Raw genomic sequence first — 27,248 nt, forward strand, 5'->3', positions numbered from 1 at the left:
ACCTCTAGAAAATTAATTAAAATTAAATTCTCCTACTGAGCTTTCCCCAAGGAGCAGTAAAAATTAGCAAGTAAGGAGTGAAACAGCCAGTGTGGAGGGACTTGATCAAATCTGGGGAAGACCATCAGTCCAAGAGGCAAGACCGGAGGGAGCAAGTATGAGAGAAAGAGCCCCTACCGGACTCTTGGGAAAACTGGTGCTGATGCTACTGGTGAGTAGCGCTCTCAGCAAAGACCAGGACCCTTGCACTAAATGTTATCACCCCATCTACGACGGGGAAGAACTGAAGTCCCTATTCAGAGTCCACACCAATATAAACCCAAGCTGTTTTAATCACTCTCAGTTAATTACCTGTCGAGAAGATGGGAAAGTCTATTGGACTACTAAGAATACAGCCTCTTATAGGCAGCGCTTGCTTGGGGAGTGCCCAGTAGGAGAATCCTGGTTTTGCTTTGAACAGGAAGGATTAAAAGACCTGGTAAAAGAAAAGCAACTGAACAGAGAGAATTATGAATCGAACACCCCTGAGGGAAAGAATTTATTTATAGATTTAGTAGAGAAAATAAGCAAAGAATTAAACTTGACAGAATGTTGGGTTTGCGGAAGTACCCAAATGACTGAAATATGGCCATGGGAGGGAATTAGTCTGAGTGCATTAGAAATTTTAAGGTGGAAACAAACAAAATTAGAATATGAGTCATTGAAATCCAGGGGGAGGGAAAAATGGGATCTGAAGTCAAAAATAATAGGTGAAGAATGTATACTTAGAACAGGGAAGAGATATAATACCCCTGTAGGAAAAGTGGTATGTAAAAGATATTTAATAATAAAGAATTCAGATACCAAATGGGTCCCAAAGGAACCCAATACATACTGGACTGTGGGACAAATAGATAAAGGATGTATATATCATGAAGGATATAAGCTGTATAAATGTCCTGCAAAAAGAATGAACCCTTTCTGGGGGATCAAAGAATTGTCAAAATTTTGGGAATGCCCAGATGAAATCAGTGATGGGTTCTGGCAAGCCCCAGAGTATTTGTTTTGGATCTGTGGAGATACAGCATATACAAAGTTACCTGAAGACTGGACAGGGAGTTGTACTATAGGGGTCATCAAACCAGCCTTTTTCCTACTACCCAAGAAATCAGGAGCACACTTAGGAGTTCCAATTTATGATGATTTGAGGAAAGACAATAGAAAGAAAAGGAATGTAATTGACATGGGGGGTACGCAAGTATGGAAAAGCAGAGTGTGGACCCCCGAGGAAATTATCCAAACTTATGGGCCAGACACATGGGCTCAAGATGGATCTTGGGGCTACCGTACCCCTATCTATATATTAAATAGAATAATCAGGCTCAAGCAATACTTGAGAAAGTTTCTAATCAAACAGCGCTCGTATTTGAACATATAAGTGACCAATTGTCCCAAACAAGAACAGTAATTTATCAAATCAGACTAGCTGTAGATTACCTGTTGGCAGATGAAGGGGGAATATGTGGAAAATTCAACTCTTCTGAGTGCTGCTTGGAGATAGATGATAAAAGTGAAGTAATCAAAAACATCTCTAAGGAAATCCGTAAATTGGCTTATGTAGGGAATCAAGAGTGGACACCTTTAATAAATAGTAATTGGTGGGATGAGTTTTGGTCTTTCAAAGGAACATGGTGGAAAAAGGCTGCGTTTATAACTGTTTGTTCAATAGCTGGATTGTTGTTTCTACCCTGCCTGTTCCCCTGTTTAGTCCGAATACTGACCTCCGCGGTCCAAGCGAGTATTCAACCTCCTGAATTAAATAATCAGAAACAAGCAAAAATAATGTTAATGGAAAGTCAAGAGCAGAAACATGAAACTGCCGGAGAAATATATAATAAATACCAAAAGCTTAGAAAATTTTATTTCCAAGAGTCAGAAACTGTAAATTGATGCGGGCATCAGCCCGATCAAATAAATAGAGGGGGGAGTTGTTATGAACAAGTTCGGAGGTTGATACAATCAGAGGTGTTAAATGTTACGTGGAAACTGTAACTGTTATCAATAGGTTCATAAGTTGATACAATTAGAAGTGTTAAACAGTTAAGAATGTTAACAGTTGTCGAATGTTAAACTTTTAATCCCCTACCTTACTGATATCTTTGTTGCCTCTGTCGGGCAGTGCTTCCCCTGCTCCCTAAGACGGCGCCGAATAACATCCCTGGAAAATATGCAAATGAAGAGACATTCTAAGAACTCAAACCAAAGGGCCTTAAAAACAAAGAATGAGCTGAAAATTCAACAAACCACGCTATGAGCCATATCAACAGAAAGTTCCCCTACTCTACCAGCAAGGTTTTAAGTGTCACCGTGACTTTACTAGAACTGGACCAGAATGAGGACCCTAGACAACAAGTCACAGCCGTTTTTCTAGGCACGCCCGTGAGGACGGAAGCCCCAGTTCTGCTGCGAAGCAAAACTGTCTCTCTCTCCTCCTCTGCGTTGCCGAAGGGAGTAGTGGTGGTGTGCGTCGACCCCCCCGCCCCCCCCCCCAGCTGATCACTTAATAAGGGCATCCAAAAGGAGCAAGTCTCCTTGCCCTTTTCTTCCACCTCTGGAGTGGCAAGCACTGAGCTCTTCTCTGTGGTCACAGTGACAGGACTCCGAGGGAACGGCCTGAAGTTGTGTTGGGGAAGTTTGGATTTGTGAAAAACGCCAATCCCTTGTTTTAAAATTTTTAAAAGTTTAATAGTAATAAAGTGGTTATAAAAATAATAATAATAATACAAATTACACCAATAACAATTTGGACAACCAGAGTTAGGACAATAAAGGACAATAAAAAAGCAAAAAATTAAGAACTTTCAGATGCTTTCCTAAAAAAAGCATGTCTGCTAACAAAGGATTAACCCTTAAAAAGCAAGAGCCTGTTGCATATTCCTATATCTCACAACTGATGCAAACATTCCTTTCAAACTAGGGATTTTTCTGTTTCTTGTTACCCCCCCCCCCGCCACCCTCCCCCATCTTGTAAAGCATGGTTTGGCTCCGTGCAGTCTGAAAGGAGATAGAAGAAGCCTGGTTCTTCCCGATAAGGAGGCAGTAATTATTCTCTTTCTCTGTAGTGTCTTGTTGCTGTTATTTCTGTGCAAAGAATTTCTTGATTATCTTATTGATTCCCTGAGGTAGTTAGAAAAGTATCTTATATTGCATAGTTTCTATTTTAATATTATGTTGTAGCCTAAAACTATATTTAACACACTACTTAAAAGGATTAATACAGCATAACTTTCTAACATAATACATATAATATTAATTTTAACCAATCCTATAATAGGCATTTTTCACAGGTTAGATTCAGGCAAAAATCCTTCCCCCATAGGGAGGCTAGGCCTGCACTGGAAGAGGCTCCCCAGGAAAGTGGTCACAGTAGCGAGCTCGAGAAGCATTTGGACAGTGCTGACAGGCACAGGGTGTCACTCCTGGGCATGTCCTGTGCAGGGCCAGGAGATGGAATCGATGATCCTTGTGGGTCCCTTCCAATTCTGAATATACCGTGATTTTACGCAAGGTATGAAACCTGATGCCTGCCCAGATTTGACCTGATGTTGCCTGTACAGTCCTAAATCACAGGGAGGTGAGGACTCCGCAGTTACAGAGACGACTTCCACTCCCTGCCCGGCCTCAGGGACCCCCGCAGTCTCGGTGGGATCCCAGCAGATCCCAGAGCGCTCCGTCCCGGGAGCTCCCGGGAGAGCGCGGACCGGGCGAGCCCCGCAGCGCCCCCGCCGGCGGCGGCGCGCTGCTCGCTCCCCGCCGCGCGGAGTTGGTGGGGGGAAGTCTCGCGAGCGCGGGCTCGCGGTGCGGCTTGCGCGCTGCTTGGCGGCTCCCGCCGGGCCGGGCCTCGCTCCATCCACCGGCCTCGCTCCGGGAACCGGGAACCGCAGGCCGCCGCCTCTTCCTCCTCCTCTGTCGGGATCTCGGTTGCCGCCTGCGCCTGCCTGCAGCGTGCAGCCCACCGGACGCCAGACCGAACCTCGGCGGAGCGCCGTTTCCTCACGGCGGGGATCATGTCCGCCGGGCAGCCGCCGCTGCCGCCGCAGCCGGACGAGCCGCCTGCGCCGCCGCTGCCACCGGGCGCCAACACCGGCGAAGCCGCGGGGACGGGCCCGCCCTGTGTCGTCGGCCTGGCTGGGGGAGACATCAAGATGGAGGTGAGTCGGCTTGGCCCAGCGGGGTCCCCCCGTTCACCCGGCGGCAGGTGGGACACCCCGGCCGCGTGGGGCCGCCGGAGACAATGGAAGAGCGGCCGCGGAGCTGCACCTCGCAAAGCCGGGCCGCACTCTGGTCCAGCCGCCCTCCCTTCTGCCCTCTCTCTCGCCGGGAGCGCGGCCCGGTGGGGTGGGGGTGTCTGGGGGCGTCCCATCCCTCCGCGCCCCTTCCCCGCCGCGCAGGAGGCCCGGGAGTCGCGCTCATCCTGCCGCTGGGACACGGGGACGGAGGCCCTGCGGCCGGGTCACACCACTTATTTGTTTTCTAAACCGGGCGGGAGCCCCCCACGCACCCGCAGGCTTTCTGTCTGCTCCTGCCCAACCTTTGCACTTCCTGCTCCAGCGGCGAGCTAGCCGCTGGAAAAAAAAGCATGAGCGATGTTTGTCTGCTGAAGTGCTTCAAAACTTTTTTTTTTCTTTTTTTTAATTTCTTTTGAGGTGGAGGAAGACGGTGTGAGGGTTGTGGGAGGGGTTGTTTTGGCAACAGGTGCTTATATTCCAGAAATTTCAAGGGGTTGGAAGTGATTGCCTGGAGATGCTAATTCTATCGCAGCGTTGTTTCTTTAATGATAGCAGGAAACTGGTCGGTCCTGCTTTCAGCGCTGGGTGTTTTGTAACCTGAGTCACGCTGGGCTGTTCAACATACTTGTTCTAAATAAATTTGCAAATACCAGGCTTTTCGGATGAACAAGTAGCCAAAGCACTGTGGGAAATAAGTCTTGCTCGAACCTGCAGAAATAGGGCAATTCCAGGCTGGAGTTTAGCGTGTGTAGGCTGAGAAACGTGTGCTCTCGAGGCGCTTGTGTGCGAGGGCTTTCTGTGCTGCCAAGTCCGTTCTTTTTTTACCTTGGGAGGGGATTTCCTGGCATACAGTGAAGTTTGAGTTGGAATGCTTTGGAGCCGTGAGCATTTCAAGGACTGCTTTCCCTGGTCTCCAGCTAAATTGCAGGGGTTTTGTCATCTGTGCAGCAGATGATGGGCTGGGATGGCCGTGCTGCTGTGCTTTCCGGGTTAGGCATTGCGGAAGAAAGAGAAATTGCGAACAGAAGTTCCAACGGTCCTCTGCTTTTGGTCACTGGGTGTTGGCTCAGTCCAGTGAGGGATAAGAGGATTTGGTTGTGACTTCAGAAGAGCTTTAGCCATAACTTCTTATGCTCAATTATTTATATTTTGACTCGTGAATTAAACATTTGTGTAGGATTTTTCTGTTTCCACATGCCTCACCTGCCAGAGGAAATAACCACCGACAAACATCCTGTTTCTTGCCAGCCTTTGTTTCATCTGTTTCTTACTTTTCCTGTTCCTTTGTTTTGTATTTGCCAGTAAAGATTGAATTTAGCCCCATTCTTACTTGGCTCAGATAAACAGATGGTTAATAAACACTTGAAAGCATCTCATTTGTTTGATTTTCTCACCCTTTCAAGAGTTATTTTGTAATATGTTACCTTAGTATTGTTTATCAGGGAAGGATCATCTCACTGCTTTTCATTTTAACAACAGAAGATGAAAATGCGTATGGGAGATGATGTGGAAAGAGTTAACCTAATGACAGAAGAGACAAGGATAAAAAAGCCCTGATCCAAAAGAGTAATTGAAGGCAGTATGTTAAGGATTTGGCAGGAAGGTAATGAGGGAGGACTGCTCTCTCCCAGCCAGCTGGGTTTACTGTTGTCAGTAGTAGCATGGGTGATAAAAATTTAATTTAATAAACTACATAGGAGAAAAATACCGATTCCTAAACTCCTCAGCTTTCAGGACAAAAGTGCCCTGTGGATTCTTGTTTAGATTTGTTCCTTTAATACAGAGTGATGAGGGATTGGGGTAATCTGGCAAAAACCTTGAAATTACCCTCACTTCAGGTCTGGAGCTGGTGCTTTCACAGTCCTGAGAGACAGCTTCAGGAGGGGTTGGCTCAGCACCCTAGAAGTGGCATGCTGATCTCCTGGACCACAGCTGTCTCGCTCATTCACATTGATATGATGCTTTAATGATGGACCTAAATCAGATTACAGAGACCCAGCTCTGTCCCTCACCCCTTGGCAGGGATCTTTGATCGATCTCCAGGTAATTGTATTGGAAATAATAGAGAGCTGACTACTATCTGTCCACCATCAGGCACTACAGCCAGCTTTTGCTGCTTTGATACAATGTGAAACAAGCTTACTCTCCTTTAGATGGGTATCTTCCCTTTTTCAGAAATATTTCTTCTTAATTCTTTTTCATTTCAGGAGTCTTTTGATGATGCATCTTTGGCAAAGCAAAAAGAAATCCAGGAAACCGATCCTACATATGAAGAGAAAATGGTATGTAATATTTGGCACTGTGTACAGCTGTTCAGTACTTATGCAATTATTTAAAAAATATTGTTTGAAATATGCTAAATGGATTTATAGAGATTTGTCTAGGTATTAAAAAATATTTAAGTAACTTGAAACAAAAAATATGCAGAAAAGCACTCCTGGGACCATTCTCCTTTCTGGCATTTTAAAGTTACCTACAGAGCAGTCCATCCTGTAGGCAAGGGGGATTATAAAGAGTTGAGCATTCAGCTTCTCTGTCAGAAATGGAAAAATTCTCTAGGAATCTCTTTGTAAAGCTTTAATGATAGTCTTCAGGTTTTTGAAGGTGGGTGCTGATTCTGTGCTTCATAGGTTAGAAAGGAGAAAATTTGTTATTATCATTGTTTCTTATTTTTTCATCGTTTTTATAATGTAAGAGATGAAGTCGCCCATTCCTCACCATCTCATTGCAGTTTATTTCTCAGTTGCTCCCTGTTTGCCTTTTTCCTGTTTGTAATTCCAGTGTCTGTGACTCCATGTGAAATTTTGTCATAGGAAGGTGAAACTGATTATTACAATTTGCTGCTTCCTGTGTTATTTCTTCTTTTCACTGAAAATAACCCCATCATCTTTCTGCATATTTGTTTGTGCTACTTTGTGGCACACTGAAGGAAGTGAACTTGGAATTGTCTCCTTTAGTCTCTAGACAGGCACAATAACAAGGGCAGTTGTGTTTTAGAGATGCGTTGAAAAAGAAAATGGGAAGAGCGGCTCTGTTGGTATTAGGATAGTTCAGGGTTGCAGAGTACAGCCTGTTCTTTTCTGTGTGCTGTCTAAAAGACATAATGTTTGTTAGTCCTTAAAAGAACATCCTCAAGTGCCATGAAAGCAAGTGTGGGGGATGTACGTGCAGGGCTGAAACTTGGAGAAAATTCCTTACTTAAATTTTAGAATGAGGAACCTTCTGCAATGCAGTCTGCATCTCTTCTGTTTTGTACAGCCAGTTTAAAAAAAAAAAAGGATCAGCAATTTGGATGGCAGTGAGATCTTACATAGTTTAAACCTCAGAAACTTACAAAGTAAAGAAGCAAAACCTATGAAGAATAGACAGGAAAACTTCAATTTAGTGGATGTGGATTGTAGCTGTGTCATTCAAGCTTAAAATACTATTAGAGTGAGTCTGAGTCCTCTGTGGTACCTGGAGATCTATGGAGATCTCTTTTGTGGTCTCTTTATACTTTAATACTTTGTCTTCCTGTCTCTTCCATAGTTCAGGATCTGCTCACACTAAGGAGGAAAACACAGAGCTGCCATTGCTCTTGGAGAAGCCTGGAACATATGTTCCTTTTTATTAAGAAAACTGACTTCCTGTAGCTGTCTTGCAAGTTACTAAATACCAAGTTATGCTGTGGCAGGTAGCAGAATGTCAGAGTGGTTACTGTTGGCCTTGAAGCTGGTTTTGGCTTGTTTGTCTGTTCAAAGTTTTGGTGTGGCCTTGGCAGGGTGTGTTGATTCCAAATGGAACCTATCTCAACAAAGCTGAACTTTTCGGATACTAATACTGTCTGCTGTAATTTTTCTTGTGCAGCAGAAACAGCAACTCCTATCAAATGGGGCAGCCTGATGAGTTAGGCTGAGCATATCTAAGGTCTCGGCTACTGAAACAGATGTTCTGGCTTGTGGCTATGAGCTGTTCTGTCCTCACTGTCCCCTTTGATGCCAGCTCTGTTGCTTATCTGACAGCACAGGGAGGTGCTGTATCTCACAGAGCAGGCATTTCATATGACATCAGAGCAGTTGGGAGCAGTTGTTGCAGTTTGGTTAGAACTGAATTAGTACAATCAAGAATCCTGTGTGGGGGAAAATTTCTTGGGAGTAAGACTATCACTTGATAGAAGAAAGTTGTTAAAGGGAGTCTGGCCTTATCTAGTGAGACTTGGGCAATCTTTGTGCCAAAGTCAGTCTTGGCCACAGGTCTGTCTCACAGCTTTGGTCTTGCTGCGTAGCAAAGATGAGCCTTGGCCCCACAAAAGATTGTTGAATCTGTCAGCAGCAGGTACATTAATGTTACTCATCTCTTCTTTGGTGTTGTAGTGATGTGTATAAAGTAATGTGAAAATCTATATTGAAAAAGTATTAATTTGCTTTTTCTTTTGAATTAATACATACTGGAATGTCTCACTTGTTCGATTTAATTTTCCTTTGTCACCAGCAAACAGACAGAGCAAACAGATTTGAGTATCTGTTGAAGCAGACTGAGCTCTTTGCTCATTTCATTCAGCCTGCTGCTCAGAAAACTCCAACTTCACCTTTAAAAATGAAACCTGGACGTCCACGAATAAAGAAGGACGAGAAACAGAATTTACTGTCAGCTGGCGAGTGAGTGATGATGCATACTATGAATAAGATCTGATTGTACTTTAAAAGTGGAAGTTGAACTTGCTAAGCTTTTGTCCTGTGTCTGTGTGTGTGCCTTTTTTTTTTCAACTGCCCATATGTAAGTTGACAATTGCTTAAGAATTCAAGGAGTTATAAGAGATTTGTGTTGATGCTTTCCAGCATGAAGAAAAGCAGGGGCAGAAAAGTGAGGCAGTCATGGCTCTAAATTGTAAGAGCTCATGGAGAACATCGCTATGCAACACCTTGCAGGCAACTTGAAAATTATGTCTAGAAATTTGGATTGCCTTCATTGCAGCTTGTGTGGCTGCAGTGTTTGGCAGGTGCAGCAGAACTTAAATGCAGTGTTGTTCCCTGTCTTGTAGTTAAAGGCCAGTACTGATGCACACATTAATCCCTGTCCAGTCACTTTGGGCTGATATTTCAGCCTGCTGAACATGAATTCTAGTGAAGAATGTTGCTAGAAATTTCTTTGGGTGTTTGTATTCTGTCTTACAATATATACATTACTTTACATTAGATTTAATTTTGCAGCAACTTGATATCTTTTCAGTTTGTCCACAAACTTACTACTTTCTTGGACTTTTCCAGCTATCGGCACCGTAGAACAGAGCAGGAAGAGGACGAGGAGCTGTTAACAGAAAGCTCCAAGACAACAAATGTCTGCACTCGATTTGAAGAATCTCCATCATGTGTGCTTCCTTCCTTTTCTTTTGTGGTTTTTTTTTTTTTTTTTTTTTTTTTTTTTTTTTTGCCCCTGCTCTTTTTATTCAAAATGTTTAAAATGAACTTGACTTGCATACTGTCTAAGGATAGTGAAATAATTTGGTTGGACAGGAGAGGGAGGGAAAAAATCCAGCACCGAGCTAATGGCAGAAAATGAATTATTGAGGAGCTGCTTATTTTCATTCTGGTCCAGAAAGATGGTCCAGTGAGTCTTGTCTCTTTGAAATCCAGCTGCTATGTTTCAGTTAATAAGAAAGAGTTTTTAAGTCTGTCATATTATTTTTACGTGTGTAATCTATATTCTGATATAAAACACCTAACAGCTTCCAATTCATTTAATGGTATTCGGTATTCTGTTGTTTTAATGTTTGACTGTGTTATCATTTTGATCATGATGGATTTAGTATTTCTGTGTGCTTTGGGTCCTTGCAGAAAACAAAGTGGTTGCAGCAACTTGCAGAAACAAAATGAATATGTTGCTGTCTCCACTCTGCATTGTCCTTGAATTTATTACATAAATTTATTACTTGAATTTGTTCTGTAGCTTTGGTAATTGCTGTCAATTAGCAGCCAACAGGTGATAAAGTTCTTTCTGAAGTTTTTGTGTATCTTTTAATCTATTCTTTGATGTCTTTTAGATGTGAAATGGGGAAAGCTGCGTGATTACCAGATCCGAGGACTGAACTGGCTCATTTCTCTGTATGAAAATGGCATCAATGGCATCCTGGCAGATGAAATGGTATGCACAGAGCCTGTGTTTAGGATCACTTAAGAACACATGCAGTACAATGCCATTTCAGTCCATCAGTGTGTGTGTATATATATATATCTGGGGGTTTTAATAACACAAAATTCAATATATAGTTTGCCAGTCTTATTTTTCTACTGTGTTTAAAGTCACTAATTTTGAAAGTGTCAAAGGTATTTTAATTTAAATAAATAATGCAGGCAGGTTTCAAAAATAGACACATGGAAGGGGAATCCATCAACCTTTAGGAACATGAAGTTGGTGGAGGGGAGTTGTTCCACAGAATGACATGTCCTCTGTTTTCTTTCTAAATTGCAGGTGTTTTGTTATAGTATTCTTCAGCTGCCCTTGTGAGGAGAGGGTCATATATGAAAAGATCAAATGTGGAAACGCTTCCTGTTTTTAAGGCCATGTGTAGATATTAGGATATGAGTGTCCTCTATGGACTGATGTCCACAGAACAGCTACAGCAGTGGGAATTTTCTTGAAAAAATGATGCAAAGGTAGATGTACTTAGAGAGCTGTGTAAAAATTTCTCATACATCATGACCATGGGCATTTCAGTTGGCACTGGCAAGCTGTGTATTTTTTATTCTTTTTCCCTGAAAGATATGGGATGAATGCAGAAGTTGTAGTAGTTTCAAAGGCAGGTGTTTTTGTTCCCTTAATAATTTGAGACATATCTTTTTTTCATAAGGAGTAGAAAAAAGAAACAAAAGTCTAAAATGTAATTAATTTCAGTGTATTGCATTTCCTGTATCTTGTAATTTCTGTGTAATAAAACTTATAGATAAGTTACAGACAAAAGAGTTAAAATTACTGTTTAGTAACATGCTTCACTTTTAAATACATCAAGGTCTTTTTAAGCATACATGCTTATGAATAGAGGACTTTTTTGGCTGGGTGGAGAGGGTTGTTTTAACAAAAACACCTCGGAGGCTTTATGAGTGCTTGGATTGGTGGTATTCCAATATCCATGTTGTGTTAAAGATATTAAATATTTTTATTAAACTTTTTTTTGTTTTTTCTTGGGTATCAATTGTTTTGAAGTTATTAACACATTTCACACAGCCTATAAACACTTTTCCACATCTTGTACCTGGTGCATTTTGGTTATTTTGAAGACAGACTCGAATTTTAGAAACAGAAATTTCTTGTGCTGATGGCGTTTGGAGTTTTTAATTCCCATGCATTTGAATCATATTTTTGAATTACTTAAAGTATAGGAATGATCTGGTTTTTCAGTTGTTCCTCAGTTTTGTTTTAGTTAAAATTATATGTTGAAGATACTGTGTTGTACCATACTTTCAGTATTTGTTTTCCTCTCTCAGATATGCAGTTTTTTACACTGGTTTGGCTCTTTCCTCACAGGACCTGGTGTAATTTGTGGCCTGTGAAAAACTCCTTTTAAAAATTAATTAGAACATATTTATGATTATGAAGCATTAATAACCTAAAAAAACCTATCTATACAAATATGATAGCATATATGTCAATATATAATATTGTGGTGACGGTGTTATTAATACTCAAATAACTGAATAAATTAAAAATTCCTAGGGGTTCTTAATTTATTCACTTTATTTTTAAGAGACTACCTAAGTCAAATTTTTAAAGTTTGACCTCTAAATAGCCTGAGTACACCATAGTGTACAAAATAAAGTTTTAAGAAATAATGTTTCCTTGTACTTTTAACAAGTTGTCTTACTTGAAAGGTAAGACAAAATTCTGACTTCATAATCCTTCTAACTTCTAACTTCATATCACTTTCAAAGTGATACTCTTGCTACTTTATTATTCTGAAATGGGGGAAGCCCTGCAAGCTTTTCCTAACTAAGGTTTTAATACCCTTTTTGTATCTCCCTCATTCATTCAGGCTTCTGTGCCTTCCATGCTGAGCTCAGAGCTCACTCTTGGGTTTTCATTTTCAAAGGTGTTTTCTGAGAGGTTTTCTTTTTTCTAACACTTACAGGGTCTTGGGAAGACACTGCAAACAATTTCTCTTCTTGGCTATATGAAACACTACAGAAACATTCCTGGACCTCACATGGTGTTAGTTCCTAAGTCCACTCTGCAGAATTGGATGAATGAATTCAAGAGATGGGTACCAACACTTCGAGCAGTTTGTTTGATTGGTGACAAAGACCAGCGAGTAAGTTTGGATATGGTAGTTTTTCCTGTGTGTTTCTGTGTAAATCCAGCATGTGATCTTTGCTGTCCTTTCCCTTTCCTTCCTGGGGGGAGACCTTACTTGGATTTGTAGTGGTTTAGGAACTACAGTGCTGCCTACTGGAGTATAACCAGCTTAGAATTAATATGTGTGTTGCCCAGATAGTGCTTCATCACTTTATGTTCATAATTTCTTGTTCAAAGATTTGCAGTCTCGTTTTATGAAGGCGGGACACTGCCTTCATGAGACAATAGGAAAATTGTAGCAGTGCTGCTGTGTTCTTTTTGCTTTAAATTTGACAAAGCCTCAGTAACCAGCTGTCATGTTGTTATCTAGGCTGCTTTTGTGAGAGATGTGTTGCTGCCTGGAGAATGGGATGTCTGTGTAACATCATATGAAATGCTTATCAAAGAGAAGTCAGTATTCAAAAAGTTCAACTGGAGATACCTTGTTATAGATGAGGCCCACAGGATTAAAAATGAAAAATCAAAGGTAATTTATTTTACACTGAGAAAGAGATTTGTGTGGGTTATTTAGGTGGTGGTGTAGGGACTAGTAATGTTTATATATGTTTAATATTTGGTCATGTCTCAATGTCCTTCAGTTATCAGAAATTGTAAGGGAATTCAAGACAACCAACCGGCTCCTATTAACTGGAACTCCACTTCAGAACAATTTACATGAACTCTGGGCACTTCTCAACTTCCTTTTGCCAGATGTCTTTAACTCAGCTGAAGTAAGTCTTCATTTCTGCTAATCAAATTAATTTTGCGTAGACCTGGATATGTTTAGTTAGTGGTGTCAGTTATGATAAGTGATAGATTGAGTTAGAAATGTTTATGTTGTAAAGCTTTTCATAAAATAGGCCAAATAAGGTAATTTGCTTTTCTACTTCCTGGCCATATGAGAGTTGTATTTGTTCACCATTGTGATGCTATTGTACCTTGAAAGGAAGCCTCTTATAAACCAATGATTTTGTTGATACAGGATTTTGATTCGTGGTTTGATACCAACAACTGTCTAGGGGATCAGAAACTGGTGGAGCGCCTTCATATGGTCAGTCCTTTTGCCTTTTGTACAAGTGTTACGTTTACCTAAGGTAAATCCCAAACGGTTCTTCTAATGCTTCTTATGATAGACTATTAGGATGAGAGAGATTATTCCACAAATTTTCAGTCAAGCAAAATTAAGTTAAAGGACACAGAACCATATGAAAGATCATTTTGACCTAATATTTGAGTTTTTCAAATAAAGCACATTTATATCCTATAGATAGCAAATAATTTCTCCAGATAGGTTGCTTTTTTTTTTTTTCAGATTGTCTAACACTAGGTCATGTACCTGCGATAGAGATTATCTGCTCTTTGATTCTTCCATTGACTTGATCAGTGTTTGTTTCCAAAATGTGTTAAATGATGAACCTCTTTCAGGTGCTACGACCATTCCTTCTCCGTCGCATCAAGGCTGATGTGGAGAAAAGCTTGCCTCCAAAGAAGGAAGTTAAAATTTATGTGGGCCTCAGCAAAATGCAGCGAGAATGGTAATTAATGCATGTGCTTGACTGGGCTGTGGTTAAGGCTCAGAAGAAATGTGCTGTCTGTGACTTGAAGGTTGTGTGGAATTCAGTTTATTTTCTTTGGTATACTCCAAATTTATACCTAGTTCTTTGTGACACTGCTATGACAGAACCATGCATGTCAGGGAGATTTACCTGATTAAATGAAGGGTAGGGTGAGTTTTTGACAGTATTTGTTGCCTAAAGACTTAAGAAAACTTGCTTAACTTCTTGCTTAAAGGAAAGGAGGTTCAGGAGGAAACTTTTTGCTCTGCACAATCCTGGATGGGAGGGTGCAGCCGAGGGAGTCATCAGCCTCTTCTCCCAGGTAACAGGACAAGAGGACTACAAACTACACCAAGGGAGGTTCAGATCAGACATCAGGAGGAATCTCTTAATGGAAAGGGTTGTCAAGCATTGGAATAGACTGCTCAGACAGGTGGTGGATTCACTGTCTCTGGAGATATTTAGGAAAAAGCTGGATGTGGCACCCAGTGCATGGTGGTGTTTACCCTAAGGTTGGAACTGATGATCTCAGAGTTCTCTTCCAAGCCAATCGATTCCATGACTCTGTGCGATATTTCTGACTTGCCCAGAGGCAAAAGAATGACACCCAAACCATGTCCCATGGGTGCCATGATGCTGAGGGCAGGTTCTGTCTCCCATAGGCTTTTCCTGGCTTACACATATTCAAACCTTTCCTCCTCCTCCCCCTGCACCAGCAAAAGATGCAGCTTGTGAATCATCCCCCAACTTCATTTTAGACTTCATTTTAGAGTGAACAGAAGGGTTTTTTTTTTCCTTTGCTGTAGGTATACCCGAATCCTGATGAAGGATATAGATATCCTGAACTCAGCTGGGAAGCTGGACAAGATGAGACTGCTGAACATCCTGATGCAGCTGCGGAAATGCTGCAATCACCCTTACCTCTTTGATGGAGCAGAACCTGGCCCACCTTACACAACAGACATGCATTTGGTCACTAACAGTGGCAAAATGGTAGTTCTGGACAAATTGCTACCTAAGTTAAAAGAACAAGGTATGCATCTCCTTTCTGGGGTTTTGAGAGTTTTTGGGTTCAGTAATGTTTTTGTGTATTCTGAGCAAAAACCAGCAGACTTTAGCCAGGATTATTGTTGGTTTCTAGTATGATACCAGCTTGGATCAATAGTCCATTATGGCTTTTTGGGCTGAAGTGCTATGATTTCTTTTTTTTTTTTTTCCCATTTTTTCATCCCAGCTAAGTTGAGACCATAAAAACATCATTTGATCAGGGCTTTAGGTTTTCTTTCTTAGTCTTATTAGCTATTTGAAATATAATTATGTAGTATTTTAGCCACACCTTTGATTTGCCGTGAAGGACCATTTCAGATTCAGAGTCCTCATACAGAGTTCAAGTCAAATCCTGTATGAAATATTGGTCTTTCTTGCTGGATGTGATTTTGGACAGTACCTGAGGTTTTTCTGTGTATTCTATAAACACTCAGACATGGGGGAACTCTTGAGTTGTTTTAAAGTTATTTGAGCTTTGAAATGGATTACTGTAAAACTCACTTGCCACAGAGTTTTTGACACTGGAATCAGTTTTTAACTCACTATTTTTTGAGTATGCTTACAGTAGTAACTTTGCTAAAGAAGATGGAGGTAAGTCTGTGAGTGGGGACACTTTGCAGAAAAAAAAACCATATCCAAACCTCAGCCTTCTGTAGTATAAAAGTAAACTGTACTTTGTTTCTAGGTATCATACAAGCAGCTGTGGCCCGTATAACTCAAGACTAAAAACCAAACAATTTAGTGGTTACTATGCTTTTTTGATCTTGGTTTCTTGCTGATATCAGGTTTATTGATGAGGTGTTGTAATTAATACTGGACTGGTCTCAAATCAAATCATCATCTTAAACAAGAGAGTTCAGTATTAACCCTTGAGTCCAAAGGACAAAAGGAAGTGGAAACTGTGTTATATCCTGTGTTTTACTTAAATTTGTCCAGCAGACTGGAAATGGTTGATTGTGTATGCATAAAGTACTGAACATTTGCTTTTTTTTTTTTTTTAAGTTGTTCTTGGCAGGTAAGTAAACTGACAAGTACTTAAGAAGAATTCACTTTATTGCTAGAGATCTTAAATCCAAAACAAACAAATACTTCAAAATTTTATTATTTATACTTGATGATGTTTTTATATTTATGTTACCATCTTACTCTGCCATGTTTGGGAACTTTTTCTGAAGGAGTGCAACACAAAACAAAAGGGAGAAGCCAGCCATTAGTTAGACAGTGACATATCAGAGTAAGACAAACGTGTCCCATGGTATGGATATGCTGTGGCAGCAGCAGCTGCAGCCCTGCATTGTAGTTTGGGGTCTGAAATTCAAAGACTTTTCTTAGTACATGGAATTGCCCTCCTTCCTTTTCTGGTAGTGCAGATTTGGAGAGTTTGTTTGATCTTACATTTTGGTGAAAGTATAATAAACCTTTTTACCCAAACAGGCTCAAGGGTTCTAATCTTCAGTCAGATGACAAGAGTCCTAGATATTTTGGAAGATTACTGTATGTGGAGGAATTACGAATATTGCAGACTGGATGGACAAACTCCTCACAATGAGCGACAGGTATTGAAAATTTTAAGGATTGTATTTATGTAAAAGCACTACTTGTAAAACATTTTGTTTAAATGATACATTCTTTTCATTTATTTAGGCTTCCATTAATGCATTCAACGATCCTGACAGCTCAAAATTTGTGTTCATGTTGAGTACACGAGCAGGAGGTCTTGGAATCAATCTGGCTACTGCTGATGTTGTAATTCTCTATGATTCAGACTGGAATCCACAAGTAGACCTCCAGGCTATGGTAAGATTCCAGATGGAAATTTTGGAATTTTTTTTTCTTTTTCTCACGGAACTTTACTAGAAATGTACACTTCCAAAATAAATTGGTATTTTCCCATTTTAGCACAGTAGCAGGATTTGTAAGACTAATTTTCAGTTCAAGTGCAGCTTCCACTGCATGGAACCATTAGTCCTTAGTCACATTTGGGTTATACAGTGTTTTATGCAGTGGGAAATGCTGGGTGTATGTTACACCTCTTAGGATTGTTTAATACAAATAGCCTACTTGAGTAAGTAAAAATGAATTAAATCTAGGTTGTTAATCCCAAAACTATAAAGGTTTAAAGCTTTACTGTTGAGGGGAGTGGAGGTGAATGTGTTTGCACTGTTTTTCCTGCGATCTTGAAAATGAGATAAAGAAAAGTTGAATTAAACTTTTCAAAATCTGCTTTTATGGTGATGGCAATGGAAGGATCTCATTTTAGCAACTATCCTTAGGAGTAGTTAGGTGGTTTTTTAAGTAGATTTGGATGCATCTCCATCCTGAATACATGTCAAGGACATTAGTGACCACATAAGAAAGCAAATCTATCTAAAAACTGCCAGTTGGTTTGTTTTGATTTATTTTTTTTGACAAATGAGGCCTTTCAGAGACAAGTCTTGGAAAGGTCTTTATTATATCAGTTAAACTGTGGGATCTCAAGTACTCTAGCAAAAATTACTTCAAAAGAATGATGGAACTGTCTAATAGCTCAAGTGGGGCAGTACCAGCTACCACTACAGATGTGTGTTGAGAGTACTGATTGTCACAGTGGGTCATGTTTCACTAGTCAGGAGAGGCAGGGTATTGTATTTTTCTTGAACCATTCATGGCACTACTGAAGGATTTTGAGAAAGGCAGCTTTTGGTCAGCAGAGAGATGATTTCTTCATGATTTGATTCTACAGAAGGTTGCTTAAGGTCAGAAGTATCCAAGTCTTCTCCTTCTCCCCTGTGTGATTTAACAAAAAACCCCAAATACGGCAATTTTTTAGCTATGACACATAGAGACAGACTCACTATCAATGTTATTGAAGAAAACCCCCCAAACTTGCAATGTAGATAAAAATGTAATATGTTGGGTAGCCATGGATAGCTGTAAACATTTAAGTAACCTGTGCTGTTCTGTTTTGTAAATTCATATACTGGAAATAATGAAAATCTTAAACCTAATTATGTAGTCATGCTGGAAGGCAAGTGCTGAATTTTTTGTTAATGTTTTGGGCAGGATCGAGCACACAGAATTGGCCAGACCAAGACTGTCCGGGTGTTCAGGTTTATTACAGACAATACCGTGGAGGAAAGGATAGTGGAGCGTGCGGAAATGAAACTCCGCCTGGATTCCATAGTTATCCAGCAAGGCAAGTATATGAAGGCACTTCATCTCTAGGATGAAATTCCATTCTTCTCCCATTGTAAATCATGGTGGAATCAGCCAGTAAGAACCAGTGGGAATGTTTTTGCCTCATCTGAACTCTGAAGAGAGTGGGCAAAGGCCTCATCCACTTGAAAATTTGTTTTACTGTAGGAGTAGGCATTTCCTCACTAACTTTTTGCTTACCTACTAGTGGGATATAGTCAGATTTGGCTTTTTAAAGAACTCAGTTTCTTCTTTAAACTGGGGAAATGAATACCTTTCCTTTTTCTAATAGATGGAGAAAAGTAAGGTAACTTTAGTTGACTTGCTTGGAATCAGTAATATGTAGCTTGTATGTGGAAATATAAAGGGCAGAAAAATCCTGTATTGCCCCTTCCATAACATAAACTCTTTAGTGAGTTGCTATCCTCAAGCGTTTTTATCTTTAGGAAGATTGGTGGATCAAAACCTGAATAAACTTGGAAAGGATGAAATGCTGCAAATGATCAGACATGGAGCGACACACGTGTTTGCCTCAAAGGATAGTGAGATTACAGATGAAGATATTGATCACATTTTGGAAAGAGGGGCAAAGAAGGTGAGAAGGTTTGAAAAGGGGAAGCTCACCTGTAGATTTAAATGTGATGGCAAGACAGTGAGTCTCTGGATGATAACTTGGTTCCAAGCTGGAGAAAAAAGGCGTTTTTGCTGTAGAGGGTTTTGTGTTACTCAGTCATGTTTGTTTTTTCTGATGTTGTCAATAAGATGTTTTATAGTCAAGTACCTTCTAGAATGGCTCCTCTTCTTTCTGGCAATGGGATGTTTTAAAATGAAGTACCTTTCAGAGTGGCTCCTTTCTGGAATGAGGTGTTTAATAATGACGTGCCTTCCAAAATGGCTCCCGTTCTATCTGGGAATAAGATGTTAAATAATGAAGTACCATCCAAATGGCTACTGTTCTTTTCTGTATCCCCTGTCCAAGACTGCGGAAATGAACGAAAAACTTTCAAAGATGGGTGAAAGCTCCCTTAGGAATTTTACTATGGATACTGAATCTAGCGTGTATAATTTTGAAGGGGAAGACTACAGAGAAAAACAGAAGGTAATGTTTTAAGTTTTTTTTGGAGGAATGCACTGAATTGCATGTTTTAATCATACTTATTTAAGAGGTATTGGGTAAAATACAGTGTCATCCATGAAAATAGTTTAAATAAAAACATTTATAACACTTATAATGAAGTAGATGTAGATTTAATTTTACGTAAAACTTGTAGCTGGTCTGATGATCTTGCAAGAATTAATTTTTGGTTTTGGGGGTGATGGGTTTTTTTTTATAGTTGGCATTTACAGAGTGGATTGAACCACCTAAAAGAGAAAGAAAAGCTAATTATGCTGTGGATGCTTACTTCAGAGAGGCTCTTCGAGTCAGCGAACCAAAAGCACCCAAGGTGAGTTGACTAATCAAAATAAATTTTTAAAATATGCATGGTAAATGGCTAAAGCTCTAAGTAACAAATAAGTCTTTAGTCATAAAAACTGCTCTGTTCACTTTTTTAAAGTGGAGGGACTATTTGAATTTAGAAAAAATTTCCAAAGAACTTGAGACAAACTTCTGTAATAAAAAATAAGAACAGTATGAAACTTGTAAGATGTTAGGGAGGCTAAGATCAAGATTTTTCTGGTTCTTATTTAAGCAGCTATAAATTTTCCAGTGGAAGATTGATGCTTTAAACACGTGTGACTTTTTCACCAGCCACCTCCTCCTCCTCCCAAAAGACCTCTCCTCCCCTTCTCTCACTGCTCTTTTACTTTTAGAATTCTTTGTGGTGGTTGGTGTGTCTTGCATGGTGTGACTTTTTTCCCCCCAAGTCAAGACAGTGCATTTTTGTAACAATAATGCTTTTTTTTGCGCATAAACTTAAATCACTTCTTACAAGAAAGCAGATTCTGGATGTGAAAGGGAGCAAATGCAAACTTTGTGTTTCAGGCTCCACGGCCTCCAAAACAGCCAAATGTACAGGACTTCCAGTTCTTTCCTCCTCGCCTGTTTGAACTATTGGAAAAAGAGATTCTCTACTACAGGAAAACAATTGGTTACAAGGTAACTGAAGAATTTCCTTGACCGGAGGCATGGAGCGCCTCTCTTAAGAGGAAAAGCTGAGAGTTGGAATTGAATTGTTCAGTCTGGAGAAGCAAAGGCTCTGGAGCAACCTGATTGAAACCTTTCCGTACCTAGAGGGGGCTTACAGGAAAGCTGAAAAGGGACTTTTTACGAGGGAACAGCTTTAAACTGTCAGAGGGCAGGTTTAGGTTGGATATTGGAAGGGAATTCTTCACTGTGAGTGTGGTGAGGCACTGGCACAATTTGCCCAGAGAAGCTGTGGATGACCCACATTCCCTGGAAGTGTTCAAGGCCATGCTGGACGAGCCTTTGAGCAGCCTTGTCTAAGTAGAAGGTGGCCCTGCCCTTCTACTTAGAGGGTAGGAAAAGAGGTTATCTTTAAGGTCCAGTCCCTTCTGTGTTATTCTCTAAATTCTCGCAATGGAACAGGTAAATGCAACAGTAGGAGAATATGTACTTTTCCAGCCTTTCACAGTAATTTAAATGAAATAAAATCATGTTCAGCTGTAGAAATTATTAGGTTATATTAACAGAAAGGTGACAGTTAGTAATTATCTGTGAAAATTTAATTTAGTTTTACAAAAACCTTTCAGGTACCTCGTAATCCTGATCTCCCAAATGCAGCCCAAGCACAAAAGGAAGAGCAGCTTAAGATTGATGAGGCTGAACCTCTTAATGATGAAGAACTAGAAGAAAAAGAGAAACTTCTAACCCAGGTATTGTTGGGTCTTCAGTGAGACTGAAATCAGCCGAAGTTTGTTTTGTGTTTCACAGCATTATGGGAACATTTCTTGGTCACTGATTGGCATGTGCTGTAGTTAACACACTTGCAAAGTTTGGTTCTGACTGAAAAGAGTTTCTAGCATTAGGTTTGTCATAGGCCTATGTCATAGGATATCTTTCAGGAATGTGCACCAAGTTAGTGCACTTGGATTTTCCTGAATCCTAGTCTGGCACTGACTGTAGACTGTGATGTCTTTCCATGAGACCTTGCAGAATGGCTACAGAGCTGGGTGTGCCGCATTCCACATTATTTAATGCACATATTCTGCCTCAGTTTCACACCCATATGAAAGTGAATCTTGGAATCTGAATGATCAGTTTTCCTAAATTACATCTGGTAGTGGATAGTTCCCCTCACTAAAAGAGGGTGTGAGCTGAATAGGTATATAATTAGGAAGCCTGTATATTTAAATAATTTAAAACAGGTGAATGCCTGATATGCCTTCTTTGGATATTGTATTTACACATTGTATTTTGGCAGGGGATCAGAATTACAGGACAGGATTTCTTGATTGCGTAGTAATGAGCTGGAACAGCTCACTGTGGAGACACCAGAATCACAGAGGTCAGGAATCAGTACAGTCCAGTAAGCTGTGGCTAAATCACAACATGGCTGGCAGAACTTGCTACTTCCCACTACTTGTAAAAGTTACTGGTAATATGAACCTACTTTGCCTTATGACTTCAGCAGTGCTTGTGTCTCTGCTGAGCATCACCATCACAAGATGGCTTTAGTCCTTCTCAGGGAGAGTAACCAGGTGCAATAGCTGAGGGTGTCTGTGAGGCACTTGGGTGGCCTTTTTGGCAAAACAAAAGCCATTACACTTTCACTTGAGCAATTTCTTTTCTTAGAAAGCAATCCCACGGAGCGACTATTAGGAGGGATTAATTTTTCAGCTGAAAACTTATCAGAAATTACTAGGTAAATAAAGAACTAGTACTAGTCATTTTGCAGTATTTAAATAGAGAGACTACAGTGACTGCAGTATAAAAACAATTCTACTAAATTAAACTGTAGAGAAGGATAAAGTTTAACACTGTGGAATGATGGAAGTGTAACAGGCAATTTTAAAAAACCTATTGAATCTAATTCAGAGATGGACAAATCCTGAACCTCTGTGCAATGTTTCCTCTTGATTGCTGTATAGGGTTTCACTAACTGGAATAAGAGAGATTTCAACCAGTTCATCAAAGCCAATGAGAAGTGGGGCCGTGATGACATTGAAAATATAGCACGAGAAGTCGAAGGAAAAACCCCAGAGGAAGTCATTGAGTATTCAGGTAACTTAATTCTGTACTCATCTCTGAGAGTATCTATCTCTGCTTGGCTCATTTGAGCTGCCTGAGATCATGGTAACATCCTGCTGCTGAGAATTTCTTACACTGCTGTTTAAGATTTTTAGGGTAGAAATATATTGATGTATTTTGGATCTGCTGATCTGTCTTTTACCATCATTACCGCCTGTGCAACTAAGACTGTACTAAAATGCACACATAAACTCCTGCTTGAGCCACTTCACTATATCCTGAATCTAACTGGATAGCAGTGTCTTCAGTTCTTGTTAATTTTTGCAAAAGGAAATGCTGAGAAACACTGCTTAGCTGAAGAGATTTCCCTTGTATTCATTTAAGAAGTTAAGAAGTTAACCTTTACCTCCTTCACAAGAGTAGAACATAGTAGTAAATACATCATGATTGAACCTACAGCAACCACTGGTTTCTGTTACCTGAGTCCACTTGGCTACTTACCCTCTCATTAGAAGAGATTTTTTCCACTGTAGTGTAGCTACAAAGTCCTGGCACTACATTTCTAAAGGTATAGAGCAGGTTGAAAATGCGAAAAATTCTTCTAAAACCCCCCCTTATTTAAACACCTAATTGTCTTTCAGGCACTTGCTTGTCTTCGGGCACTCAGTTGCCTTCTTGCTTCTCTTGATAAAACTGTATTCTGTTACATCTGTTTCCATTTGAAGAAGTTTTTTTTCCTTGGAGGAGACTGACACACAAAAATCTTACTGGCCTGTATTGTACCTCACTTAAACTGAAGATTTCTCTATCTACCCTCTTCAAAACAGCGTTTGTAATATTGCAGCATATGGTAGCCGGAAGGGAAGGTTTCTTACCAGCTCAAGGCATGTCTGTTGTTACACAGCAGTAAGCTCTGGTAAAAGGAAGGTTAAACCTCTGACTTTTACAATGCATGATTAGAAACTAAGCAGTTGTTCTTTTCTTAGCTGTGTTCTGGGAAAGATGCAATGAACTCCAAGACATAGAGAAGATCATGGCTCAGATTGAAAGAGGAGAAGCCAGAATTCAGAGACGAATCAGCATAAAAAAGGCTCTCGATACAAAGGTGGGTTTGCTCAGTTTCCTGGTTTTTTTCCTTGGTGCCAGTGAGGGGAGATGCAGGACCCCTGTCTGGCCAGTGCTGCTGATGTATGAAGACATCTTGGGCCTGACATTGGCCTCTTTGCATAACACTCAGCAGTTTTTTTCTATGGCCTTTCCATCCCATGGAAGTGCTGTGATGACACCCTTAGCTATGGTCTACCCTGGTGTTTGTAACGGTCTTCTGTATTACAGCACACAGTTCGGAGTGCTGTGTAACTCCACATAGTACAGGCTTTGGGGAGGAGCACAGTTCCTTCTGGACACATGTAACTGAAATGAAGAGAGAGAGAGAGAGAAATTGAGAGAGAAGGATGGAGTCAGAGAGAGTGGGGGATAGAGGGATGGAGAGAAAAATGGAGAGGAGGGATAGAGAGATGGAGAGAGAGAAATGGAGGAAGAGAGGGAGAGAGGTAGGTGGGGAGAGAAAAGGGTAGAGAGATGGGGGGAGAGAAACAGGAAAACAGAAATGGGGAGAGGTAGAAACAGGTAGAGATAGTGGAAGACAGAGGGAGTTAGAAATATGAGATAAGAGAGCACTTTAAAAAGACTAATCCAACAGAGGAGGCTTTTGTTCTTTGTGTTTCACCAAGTAGTATTTGGTAGTGAAGAGATTCATACTTAATTAAGATGCTTTATCAGAATTTTCTCCCTACTTCAGGTTTGCTGAGTTAGTTGTCTTCTAGGGAGGAAGTGTCAGACTCAGTAAACCAGAAAGCAGCCAAACCATGTGCTAACTCTGATGTACCTTTTTACTCTTACTCTGAATTTACCAGTTCCTGCGGATTTATGTAAAAAAGGATCATTGCCATTTGAATCCTGACCAGTCTTGCCTGTTTTTAAGTGTAGTGAAAGTCTGCCATTCGTCAAAAGATTACAAACCTGTCTATTGTCTAAACCACAATTTACCTGTTTAGATAGCTTTGATAAATGCACTGTTCTGAACCTACAGCCATTTTCTTGTGAAGACTTAGCATGGGAGATCCTCAAAGATCTAGTTTTCTGTCTTCATGTATAAAAGCATTAAATCACAAAAGACTTCCATGCTAATTCTGACATATTTCTTAGCTTTATGTGGTCTTATTTGTTTTGTTCAGATTGGGAGATATAAAGCCCCTTTCCACCAACTAAGAATATCCTATGGTACTAATAAAGGGAAGAATTACACCGAAGAGGAGGATCGCTTCCTAATCTGTATGCTTCACAAACTAGGATTTGATAAAGAAAATGTCTATGATGAATTAAGACAATGTATCCGAAACTCGCCGCAATTCAGATTTGACTGGTTTCTCAAGTCCAGAACTGCAATGGTATATATATATATATATATATACAAATATATATATATATATATATATATATATATATATATTTGTTCATGAATGCCTATCACATATTAAATTAATTAAATTGCTGCTGAAATACTGAGGTAGGTGCATGGGAACAAGGCTTTACCTTTTTATAACTTTCTGATAACTGTATGGGTGTCAAATGCAGCCATGGCAAATGGGAGGAGAAGTTCAAAATTCTAAGGTACCCTTTTCTAATTTGAGTTAAATATAAATGTGTTTTACAAAGCACACATCTGCAATCAAATCCACTTCTATGAAGCCAGCCAAGAAGTAAGTATTACTAAAACATTTAATTATTTGTTACTCTGACAAGATCCAGCAAAATACTTACCTACTCAGCAGCATTTTTAACATTCTAAGTGGATTTTTACATTAAGTGGCTGCCTAAGTTACTGATGGAATATGTTGTGTAATGCAGGAGCTGCAAAGGAGGTGTAATACTTTAATCACACTCATTGAAAGAGAAAACATGGAACTGGAAGAAAAGGAAAAGGCAGAAAAGAAGAAACGTGGACCAAAACCATCTTCAGTAAGATTTAAAAGTTATTTTGGTGAAAAAGCTCACTTGAAAACAGCGTTTTTCCAAGTGTCTAGGACAAGTGATATCTAAAGTTATTTGAAACCAACAACTTAAAGGGCAATGTTAAAAGCTGCCTAAAGTTCATGTCAGTGTTCAGCTAGTCCAGCTGAGGATGTCAAATAAAGGAAAATAGGTTCTTAAGTGTAGCTCACATGTTTTGGAGCAGATAAACTTGTTACGTTTTGGCTCACTGGGTTGGTACACTGTATAGATTTACCGTGGTAAGTACATCAGGGATGTATTTGGCATTTTGATTTATACAATCTGCTAAATCATCCACAGATCTATTTACAAATGGGCCTGTAGAGCTAGATTTGGGAAAACAGCACATATGCTTGACAGCGCTCTTTGCTGACTGAATTCAAAGTATTGCTAATATGCAGGCCTATTTTGTAAATAAAATATCACCTTTATGTATTTTCCTACCTCCATTTGTTCAGGTTGTTGCCTAGAGCTGTTGAAGCAAAAACTTAAAAGCACAACTTACTTGACAGATGTGCAGAAATCAATAAGGTTAATAATGATGGATTATTAAATTTCTTAGACATGTTCACAGAAATATTTAAATGGGTATTTAGAAATACCTTTTCATAATAGGAAGCTTTATAACATCCTTACTTATTTTTATACACTTTCTACCTCTCTGAAATCATGCTCTTCCAGATTTTAAGAATGAAAAACAACAGCAAAGATATGCATATTTACTATATGCCACATTTGCAGCTTACCACATTTTAAAGCTGACAGGGTGTCAATGTTCTCCATTTGCTTTGTTTTGAAACACATTGCTTGCTCACAACCTTTCTGTATGACAACAACTTACTATAAAATCTTAACTTACAGGCACAGAAGCGCAAAATGGATGGCACTCCTGATGGGCGTGGGAGAAAAAAGAAGCTAAAGCTGTGAATGCAGAATTTTTTTAATCTCTAAATTTAAGAAGTAGTTCTTTAATTTACGGGTCTTCATAAAGATGTACTGTATAATGCTTAACTGTTTTAAAGAACATTGGGTTCATCTGTTTATTGAACTAGAACATAGTACTTAATTGTAGTTTCACTTTTTTAAATGCAACAGCTGTGCTGAATTTTTTTTACCATTAACACTTGAAGTAATAAATTGTCTTCATTTATTAATGAGGCTTCTTGTGACCTTTTTTCCATTAATGTTTCCACTTCAATGCATATTTCTTTAGTCATCCCCCAGTTTGTTTCATCTTAGGTTGTTGTGAATGTTATGATAAATAGAACTGTTTAGTGGTGTTTTCTTGGTACAAGCCACCACTCAAACTGTTTCTGGAAATTTTGTGGCTCTCACTTTACCTTTACTGAACTTACAGTACCAATATAATCAGTTCCTTGAATAATGATTGGAAAAAACTGTTAACACTTTTTGCTTAAAATCTGAGCCAGTAGAAAGGTTGGTGAGTCAGGCTGAGGTCTGCACTTCATTAGAATGGCCTAAGCATGGCAGAATTGGGTCTTTTGGCAAACAACCATGAAGTCCAAACAAGGAAAAGTGACAGTTTGTGAAACAACCCCTTCTCTCACACAGCTGTGGTAAATGCAGAGATGGTTGTGACTGGAGTGAAAGGAACTGGTGCTGACTCCAGCTGTGCACAGCTGTAGTTCGCAACTCTCATTCTGCCCTGAGCCAGTCAAACAGTGCCATGCATGA

General features: G+C 39.9%; 2 protein-coding genes across 6 annotated transcripts in view; both read left to right on the top strand.

The window, feature by feature from the left end:
• The window catches only part of GAB1 (GRB2 associated binding protein 1), a 118,328-nt gene extending 115,894 nt beyond the window's left edge, over positions 1-2,434 (top strand). For 2 of the 3 annotated variants that reach the window (XR_007777539.1, XR_007777538.1), the window contains exon 12: positions 2,159-2,434. Coding sequence is in view for 1 of the 3 variants with exons in the window: in XM_050974203.1 (XP_050830160.1) it covers positions 2,159-2,177 (19 nt within the window). In the remaining 2 variants the exon portion in view is untranslated. The remainder of the gene's footprint in view (positions 1-2,158) is intronic. The other variant, XM_050974203.1, reaches the window with a different exon arrangement.
• A 1,352-nt stretch (positions 2,435-3,786) lies between these two features.
• SMARCA5 (SWI/SNF related, matrix associated, actin dependent regulator of chromatin, subfamily a, member 5) lies at positions 3,787-26,707 on the top strand. 3 transcript variants are annotated; one of them, XM_050973598.1, is made up of 24 exons: positions 3,787-4,190; positions 6,476-6,550; positions 8,739-8,905; positions 9,515-9,615; positions 10,288-10,388; positions 12,370-12,549; positions 12,904-13,059; positions 13,172-13,303; positions 13,555-13,623; positions 13,998-14,107; positions 14,935-15,161; positions 16,610-16,731; positions 16,820-16,972; positions 18,218-18,354; positions 18,800-18,944; positions 19,329-19,448; positions 19,684-19,794; positions 20,334-20,447; positions 21,062-21,184; positions 22,400-22,532; positions 23,486-23,604; positions 24,737-24,949; positions 25,410-25,520; positions 26,415-26,707. In XM_050973598.1, the coding sequence occupies exons 1-24, from the start codon at positions 4,047-4,049 to the stop codon at positions 26,478-26,480; spliced, it is 3,129 nt and encodes a 1,042-aa protein (XP_050829555.1). In that variant the 5' UTR covers positions 3,787-4,046; the 3' UTR covers positions 26,481-26,707. The 3 variants fall into 3 exon arrangements, with proteins under 3 accessions (XP_050829555.1, XP_050829556.1, XP_050829557.1); XM_050973599.1 differs by lacking the exon at positions 24,737-24,949 and having other exon boundaries at positions 3,898-4,190; XM_050973600.1 differs by lacking the exons at positions 3,787-4,190; positions 6,476-6,550 and adding an exon at positions 8,387-8,582.
• The last annotated feature ends 541 nt before the right edge of the window (positions 26,708-27,248 follow it).

Source organism: Serinus canaria, chromosome 4 (genome assembly GCF_022539315.1).
Source record: "Serinus canaria isolate serCan28SL12 chromosome 4, serCan2020, whole genome shotgun sequence".
Classification (NCBI taxonomy): Eukaryota; Metazoa; Chordata; class Aves; order Passeriformes; family Fringillidae; genus Serinus; species Serinus canaria.

Bases quoted from the DNA above. Each gene is read 5' to 3' on its own strand.
- SMARCA5 (XM_050973598.1), top strand. From the start codon at position 4,047: ATGTCCGCCGGGCAGCCGCCGCTGCCGCCGCAGCCGGACGAGCCGCCT. The intron at 4,191-6,475 runs GTGAGTCGGCTT...TTTTCATTTCAG, and splicing joins GGGGAGACATCAAGATGGAG to GAGTCTTTTGATGATGCATC. The intron at 25,521-26,414 runs GTAAGATTTAAA...CTTAACTTACAG, and splicing joins GTGGACCAAAACCATCTTCA to GCACAGAAGCGCAAAATGGA.